We start from the raw sequence: 9,135 nt of genomic DNA, 5'->3' as shown, positions 1-9,135 counted from the left end.
AGCGTCGTGCTCGTTTCGCTGTCAAAGAAAGTACACCCTAGAAAACCAACTGTCTCCATTTCCGGCCCGTAAACCTATACCAAGGAACTCTCACCGAAGGCTTAATGGGCATCCAACCGATCTGTCGCAGCTCGAACGTGACCTCGAAAGTCGTTCGATAATTCTAATCACGATCATTTTATCGTTGACCAGATTATTCGGATATTCCTAAGCATACATAATACGTTCGTCGCGACCAGGTGTGTATCTTATCCTCGGCTACATAATCTTGTAACACGTTTTTGTTAAATAAGAGGCGTCGCTAATAGCCTTACAGTTTATTCGATACATCGTACCTCACTCTAACATCGTGTCGCATATTTTACGATATGCCGATGATTATTAATAACGTATTTTAATCGAAATATGTTTACGAAACGTTAAACTTCCGCAAGGATGCATCTGAAATTTATTTGCATATGCGTTTATTTTGCTAACGTATTTCTCCATAATTTTGGCTCGTTTATCGTTAATTTCCATTTGTTTATTTATACGTTTCATTGTAATTTCGCGAAGATTATTTTACCGTTAAAATGCAGACTGGTTTTTTCGGTCGTATCTGATAAGCGAGCTGTACCTCGGAAAGGTAACGATGTTATATCGTGGCGCAATGCAGGTACAAAGTACTATCAAAGAATCACGTGGCCGGGTTACGTACACGATTATACCGCTAAACGTACTAGATTTCTACAAATACAGAACAGGTGTAATTGCTTCCGAGGTGGATGGTCACTTCATTTTCCGTAAGTTGCGGGCTGAAAGAAAGAAAAGGAGCCAGCTGTTATAAAGGGACGACTTAAGTAAAGTCCGCTGCTTCACGATTCACATAGGAAACTCGCTGCCAACTCACTTTCCGCGACTGACCCGAATTTCATTCTACTTTTCGTTTTAGTGCACCTCGTGCACTTTTACCGTTTTACTTCGGACCTGTCCAGTCGGGATTTCTTTTTCGAAAAAACCGTTTATATCTTGAGAAATCTAGAAACTGAACTAGCGGAAAATAAGCTAGGCCCAATCTCTTGCTCTGCTTAACAATGCAAGTAATACTAATTAATATTAGCAGAACCAGTAAGTTCGTAACATCTTTCGTTGCTCGGAGTCGTTGATATTTATACGCGTTTATTCGTACTCCGGCTATTATTGTTGAAATTATAGGGAACAATGAAAATTTTGTTCGTTCTGCGCGCCGTAAATTACTGGAGATAATTAATTCCTGTCTTCTTCGTTTTTGTGTTTATTAAAATCCAAATGATCGCGTTATTTAAACGAGTAACGTATGATGCATGGAATGTCATGCGAACGTTGCGATATGTTGATAGAAAGCTTAATTATCGGCTTATGGATCTATTTTCTATGCAAATGATACAGTTCCCGCAGATATGTTTCAGACCAGGAAAACATCTCGCTTTCTTTGTTTAGAATGCTAGTTCACATCATATTTCTCCACGGCCATTTAGAAGGCAGTGGAAGTTTCAGAAACGTTTGCAATTACGTATATTTAATCGAGTTACCGGCGAATATATCCTCAGACATTTATTTCCATGGAACGTAATCGATATTTATTACATCTTTCAGTTAGCGATTATGCACAGCTCATTTAACCAATTCTATATAATTTTGAATCATTAATATGATTCTCGCGATATCATGCTCTCTCATTGTTACTCGTCGCGAGAAAGATAAATACGTTTTTAATGTATTGCTATCTCGATTTATTCCAAAGTCGGATAAATAAATATATCGTGTGACGTAATGAGGAAAAGATCGGCATGTCTGCCTGTTTTCGAATTTCGTTCGAGCAGCCCAAAGGATAAAGTAACGATGGGTTTCCTCCATACCATGAGTGAAAGTAAAACGAAATCAATCGGTGGTTTCAGCTGTTGCAGATCGTGGACACACCGGATGGAAGACGTCGGTTGCTACTTTGACTTTTTACTTGTTGCCACTGGCTACTCATAGTTACCTTTTTGCCACTCTCTTAATTCCTTTGTCAACGATACGATTATGCTCCATAAAAATAGAAAGACAAGAACATCTAAATCTTCGTCACTTTTTGCTCACAATTGCTGCATTTCACTTTCCAACATCGAAATTACTTTCAGTGGCTTCCGAAGGAGGAGTATATTGGTTACACGAACCACAGCTTTACTGCTCCTTTCGTGTCATAGCGCATCATAATTGTATCCACAAAAGGCGGAAGAATATTCTCCCTTCCGTTTTTGTTTGACGGAAAAAGAAGAAAGCTTGTCATAGGAAGCTCTGGTAAACTTGGCAAGAATGCAACGATAGTTATGTCTTCTCGACGTCTGTGAATTATCCAACGAATCGAGAAGAAATTTTAATCTCTAAGTAGTTTAATCTCCCGCTGCTTGGTAGCGAATTGTCACGAAATTATTTAATAACAAGCGTGTCATGGTTGAGAACGTATGTACGCTTTCGAAACTATCGCGTTCGATAAGGAGATCGATTCGTTGATGTAGCGAGACGTAGTCGTGTTACATTTCGATAGAACGATACGTGATTCCCTAACGGAGAACCCTGAGAAGAATCGTATTCGTACGTCTTAATTACCTTTGTAACCGCTGCTATCAATGTCCGATCTCGCAAAAGAAAACCGTCTTCTTCCTCCTTTTCGTAAGAGATGATCGACTGAATCGAAAGGAAATGTCTGTTTCAGCGTGTGAAAAACAAAGCCCGATGGTATCGATTTGGGCACTTTTACCACGCACGACAGTCTCATTTGCAAATTTTACATACCATGATAAATTAGACTACGATCTTCTGGGATACGATTTTGCTCAGGTGGTGGTGCACTACTACCAGCATGGGGAGACTCACCTTCACCTAGACCTTTCTTTCACCATGTAAGAGGGGATTTGTATATAAAAGGTCTCTTCTGAGTAGCAATGGCATCAGAAACCACAATTTCACTCACATACCCGGTTGTTGCTACACCACGAGAAGTCGCATACAGAATAATTTCACTTAGGATCATCATGAAATCATTCGTAAGTGTATCAGAGAGATTTTAGTTTCGTTTTACCTTCGTTTTTGCTCATCTGAGAATACTATCTTTTCGCTAATACCTTCTTCGCTATCGTTATACAATATTTATGAAACTTTTATTTGCTTTATCGTTCTATAGGGGTTTTTGGTCCTGGTTTTCGTGGCTGTTTCGAGCGTTTCCTGTAGAGAAACAAAAGGAGATATTATACGCCCACTGAGACTACCGCTGAAAGGCAAGCGTGGCATAGCTGAATTTTCCGGAGGCTACTCATCCGGTGGATCATCCTACAATTCTCCCATTCTAAGCTCCGGGTATAACGGTGGATCTCTCGGAGGATACTCCTTGGGACATTCGGCAGGTATCCAAAGTTTGGGAAGCGGATCCTTGGGACACGGTTCCTTGGGATATTCGCTGGGATCTGGAGGACATGGTTTGGGTTCTGGTCACGGTTTGGCTCTCCAAGGACTCTCCGTAGGAGGACACCTTGGTCAATCCTCGTATGGCTCGCAGAGTTCCGTCGGTGGTGGAGGAAGTATCGGTCTCTTTAATCCATCCTCGAAGAATGGGCCAGTCACATTTGGCATCCACGGAGGCGGCGTGGCTGCTAGCAGTTCCAATAGTTATTCAACGCCAGTCTACGCAACGGGAGTTCACGGATTGTCAGCGTACAGCAGTGGTGCTTCAAACAGTATCAGTCTTCCTATGTTGGGATCCAGCCACAGCTCCTCGTACAGTTTGCCGGCATCCTCTTTGAGTTCGCTGGGTAGCTCCGGAGGTCATAATCTGCCAATTCAATCTGTCTCCCCGAGTTCGTCCTATTCGGTGAGCGGAGGTCTAGTTATAGACCCAAGTTCTCTCGGTAAAGGGTCTTCCAGCTACAGTCTTCCCGTTTCTTCCTCTCACGGAAGTTCGTCCCTCGGAAGCCTCTCTGGTTCTAGCGGTGGTGCCAGCAGCTATTCTCTCCCAATATCTTCGGGGTCTCACGGATTATCTAGCATCTCCTCCAGTTCCGGCGGTTCCGCCGGTTATTCTCTACCAATCTCGTCTGGGTCATCGAACAGCCACATAAGCCTTTCCGGTGGATCTTCCGACAGCTCTAGTTACTCTCTTCCTGCATCCTCAGGATCCTACGGATCTGGGTCATCAATTTCTAGTTCGCATTCCAATTACATCCCATCCTCCTCTGAGGTGTCATACTCTTCAGGTGGAAGTTCCAGTTATTCGAGTCCCTCGGTCACTTATTCCGGCTCCGGCTCCAGCTATTCATCACCTGCATCCAGCTACTCCAGTCCCAGTTCCAGCTACTCCAGTCCCAGTTCCAGCTACTCCAGTCCCAGTTCCAGCTATTCCAGTCCCAGTTCCAGCTATTCTGGATCTTCCAGTGCTTATTCTTCGAGTTACTCGGCTCCTTCTTCTTCGTACGGTACTCCCATCGAGTCTCACGGCTCCTATTCCAATTTGAGTCCCAGATACGTTTCATATCCCAGTGCAAAGAGCTACGACAGCCTGAATTCCGGCAGCAATAAATACGATACGATTTCGTATTCCAGTCCAAGTGGAAAGTACTAAATTTTCGAGTTATCGAATCGAATGAAGCATCTCCTATCGATTCCATGACAAACGTAAATTTCAATTGACCGCTAATCGTGGCCCACTTTTAGACAAGTCGATCTTTAGGGTACAAGCGAAACGTCCGAGGATCGTAGGACATCGCGCTAATTTATACTTTTACGTTTCTAGCATAATTACTCTATTTAAGGCGACGTTGTGTATTTATATTCCTGTCATTTGCTTCGAGTACCATTGTATACATTCCGTAACATCGATATTGCGATGTTTGTTTCATAGTTTTATAACGTTTGTTTATAATAAAGCGACTTTTTCTTTTGTATTCGACTGACTATCCCACATTATCCCCGGAGGAATATAAATTCCAGATTTATCGGAGACGTAGCATGTAATGTATTCACAAGCTTTCACTGTGCCAAGTCCATTAGCAACAGCCTAGACTGATCGAAATTGAGAACGACACGTTCGATTAAAGGATGAACTTAACGAAATTAAAAGACTCGTTGGAACATGCTTCACCCGACGAATCGTTCTTTAAAAACAGAATTTCTTTTGCAAAACATTAATTAGCATTTCCAGAGGTGATATTTATTAACGTTATTTTTATCATTGGCTGTCGGTGTTCATAAGCTGTCGCTATTAAAATGTTTTTCACTTTTACTCGAAGACTAGCACTGGCGAAATGAGCGAATTCCTTTCTAAACTTTAGTTCGTTTTGGGAAAGTATCCAACGCGTTATATACAGTGCAAGCCGGTCACTGCTCGTTTGTAGACCGGTTTAATACGGTTTATAAGGGAACTGGTCTCTTTTCCTTTGCCCTTGTTCCTATGACAGTAACGGTACCGAGGGTATCCGTATAACATCATCCTTGTTCCAAGAAAATTACGACTCGAGAAAATAGTTGAACGAAAAGCGAATCGTTGGTCGCTTTGTTCACGAGGATCATAAACTTCGGAGCAAAAGCAATTTGTTACACTTTTCGCTATATTAATAACTACGTAGCGTAAAATCGAGATTAAGAGCTTTAATTCGGATTAAACGGAGAGTCTTATAATTTTGTTTAAAGTTTAACTCAATCCGGTAGTCTTTGAACGCGCGTAGAAGGCTTAAAGTAACCGAAGAACCGTAGCAGAGCAACCGGAACTGCGGCTGAGCTTGCAAACTTCTACCTTTCCAGGAAAGCAAACATCTGTGATTTCCGAAAGTATCTCGTGCAGTATCGAAGATAAAATTATTCGGCGACGCTTGTTTCCTGACTTTTACTCGTATCTTTACCGAAAATAAGATAATCGAAGAAACTATTATTCGTATAGCGAATATCGACAACTTATATTCTTTGTTCGATTCTCGGTGTAAAACGACACCCACACAGAAGAAAGTGCACGGGTGCGTTGGTGCAGTGTTCTGGGTGCCGTTCTCGTCGAGCATGTCCTACTTTTCAGCGATCGCACGTGCACACGCACGGATAAACACGAATCCACGTCAAAAACGACGTCGACGAAGAAGCTCGAGCAACTCGAGACGCAGAATCCCTGGATTGGTCTAGGCGCACGGCAGACTCAGAACCGGTGCGTCGGCTACATGATAGAAAAGCCACATTTCACTATTTTCCGACTGGTTCAGCTAGCGACATACTTGCGCTTCACTCTCACGCAGGTACCAGTGACGTGCCTCGAGCGAAAACAGGGAAAATTCAGCTCTTACTCTTCGCCAAGCGGTTCTCCTTAATGATCATGATCGGTATCGCGATTCGATAAATTTCACGCGAAAAGCCTTAAGCACAGGATCCGAAAATATATTTCAGATTTCCGACTCGCGTTTCCTTTCATCCGATACCTCCGATCTCGCATTGGAAAGGGCACTTTCTCGAACGGCACGCACTCCTAGTTATCATTTTTGCGTGCATCGAATACGTGCTTCTTCGTGAAACTGCTTCGAACGTATTTACTCGCCTTGCCCATCTATCATCGTAGATCATTCGGCTGGCGCGTTTATCGAAGGCAAGGTCCTCGTGGCAATGATTCGTAGCAGATCGACGGGGCCACGGTGAAGGGACATGGCGCCGGTGAAAGTAAAGCTGGTGGAGAAGATGGACACGAGTGGACCGCGCGTGAACCGATTCGAAAGAACGTCTATCGTAAAAGGCGTTGCGCGACCGGAACTAAGAGGATTCTATCGTGAAACTTCTTACTTCCGCGACCACGCCGCGTTCTTTCCAACAAATTGCTCTTGAACAAAAGAGACTGATCCGATTGTCTTTGCTGGATCGCGTGCAAAACGAGACACTCTCTGTTTCTCCGTTACTCTGTCATTTGCTGCAGCCACGAGAACATCATGGCGGTAATTACTTACCGCTCCTCTAAACGGGCTTATCTCGTCCGCTAGGAACAAGAGCTTTCACGCTTCGCTTCGATTCGCCGTCGTCTTTATTTCCTCTGTCACGACGTGCATCTATCCCACCCGTTTCATCTTGGACCAGTTCGCCAAGCTGTGCGATACGTTGGCAACGAGATCGGGCGGAGTTTTACTACAGCCGGTTTCACTGAACCGGGCGTGCACCGACCACGTCTAGATCTACATACATATAAGAGCAGAGAAACCTTAAACTAGTTTTCGCGATTTTTCAGCCGGCCAAGTATAAAGGAGAAATTCAATGTCGGCCGATACGTCATTAGACATCGCGCCGGCGTGCCGATTCGATCTGTTCGATCACAGGTATCCCGGTCAACGCCAGTGAACGGTGAACGAGAGCAGCGAATGAGATAGCGCGGAGGAACGAATACACCGATCAAATTCGCTTAATTATCGAGAGGCGATCTCCACGCAGATCGTAATGGACTTGCCGGTTGGTATAAATATCCTTTTATTTTTCTCCGATAAGCGCGTAACCGATAAGTCGTACGACTCTTCCGCCAAACTGATACCTCCATTTAATCCTCTTTGCATTCCAGCTACTCTTCCTAGTGTCGTTAGCGGTTATCGTTCAGGGATACGGGAAGAGCAACGACCCAAACAACGAACCCTTTCTACCGATATATCCGATTTACCCCTACAGCCCTAAATTGATTAAGAGAGGAGCCGAGAAGGAGAGCGTCACGCAGTTATCTTCGGAATTAGACGCGCCCAAAGCTGACGCTAAGGACTCCTACAGCACCAGCTTTAACGCAAATCACCCTCGAGATCCTTATTATCCTAATTATCACCCATATCCCAAGGTTTCTGCGTCATCCAGTTACGCGTTTCACGGTTCCCATCCTTACCGTTATCCGGTAGAGCCTTACAACGTATATAACCCTTATCCATCCCCGTACGCGGTACCACCGCCACCGTCTTACACACCGATACATTACTCTACCTCTTATCCCAACTACTATTATCAACCTCCCTATTACTACCCCAATTATTACAGCCAGCCTCTATTTCCCTCGCCACCGTTGCCACCGCCTGCTGTCGATTACAGCGATACGTATTCCGACTCGGAAACCAACGGCAAGAGTAAGAAACAAAGCGGGGATAAGAGGTACAGAAGCAACGAGGGAAGTCAGTTCGTCGATGGAATGAACTACATTTCCGAGAACCAGAAGGATCTCGATAGCCAATCGAGCACTTATAAAGCGACCAGTTTGCAGAATCAGCTGGCACAAACGAGCGACCTGCAGATAAAGAAACTTTTCTTGCCGAAAACGACCTACAGAGTGATCAGTGTCGCTGGACAACCGGTAGGCCCAGACTATCCTCTGCCAGCGGCTTACGTAAAGGCTCAGCAGTTGGAGGAGCTGATGAACCGCAATTGGATGAAAGTATTGGCGCAAAATTTGCAACAGGTCTCGGAATACTCTGCATCGGAATCGAACAAACACGTTGCGACTCCGACGAACGATAACCAAGACCAGAACGATCGGAGCAAAGATACGCGCTACGTATCGGTCCCTAATATTATCGCTAAGACTGGACTCACTTACGTCCTAAATCCGCAAAATATTCTCGAAAAGTTGAACGTCGGACAGACGCCTAGTCCCATCGTTCAGACCCCAAAGACTCGGTTGAAAAATATCAGGTATCCATCTCTGAACCCAGGGGTGTATACCGCGATCGAGAAGCCCCAGAAGGATCAAACCGAGACGAACGAGTACGATAATTACGAGACCTCGTCTTCCCAGGATAACCAAGATTACGACGGTTCCTTGAATCAGTCTGACAAGCCGCAACAAAATTACGGGCTAGACACTGACCAGTCTTATCAGAATCAAAATTATGTCACCGCGCAAACGCCGCGAAACTACAACTACCAGTACAATAACTATAACACGCCGCAGACGGTGATTCAGCGTCAGTCGCAGCTGTACAAGAATACCGTAGACAATGTAAATTTCGGTGCTAAAACGAAAAAGGGGTAAATTATTCAGCCGTTCCCTTAACCATGTGGTGCTACGAGTTCTTTGTTGTTTCAGAGTATTATTTTTATATTTTTAGTTAAACGATGAGATAGTATTTATACTTTTTTTTTTTTTTTTTTTTT

The 9,135-nt window shown here is 44.0% G+C and overlaps 2 protein-coding genes across 2 annotated transcripts; both read left to right on the top strand.

The window, feature by feature from the left end:
• Positions 1–1,791: 1,791 nt before the first annotated feature.
• Positions 1,792–4,615, top strand: LOC108548428 (hornerin). The gene is given in 3 exon segments (XM_017901344.1): positions 1,792–1,888; positions 2,842–3,047; positions 3,185–4,615. Coding segments are annotated over 3 exon segments (1,734 nt in total).
• Positions 4,616–6,950: 2,335 nt separating this feature from the next.
• On the top strand, positions 6,951–9,093 carry LOC108548427 (uncharacterized). The gene is made up of 3 exons (XM_017901343.1): positions 6,951–6,956; positions 7,568–9,009; positions 9,090–9,093. The coding sequence occupies exons 1-3, from the start codon at positions 6,951–6,953 to the stop codon at positions 9,091–9,093; spliced, it is 1,452 nt and encodes a 483-aa protein (XP_017756832.1).
• The last annotated feature ends 42 nt before the right edge of the window (positions 9,094–9,135 follow it).

The sequence above is a fragment of the Eufriesea mexicana genome, unplaced genomic scaffold (genome assembly GCF_001483705.2).
Source record: "Eufriesea mexicana isolate 0111107269 unplaced genomic scaffold, ASM148370v2 scaffold1523, whole genome shotgun sequence".
NCBI classification, from domain to species: Eukaryota; Metazoa; Arthropoda; class Insecta; order Hymenoptera; family Apidae; genus Eufriesea; species Eufriesea mexicana.
The sequence above is the reverse complement of the archived record's forward strand: the minus strand, read 5'-3'. Positions and strand labels throughout refer to the sequence as shown.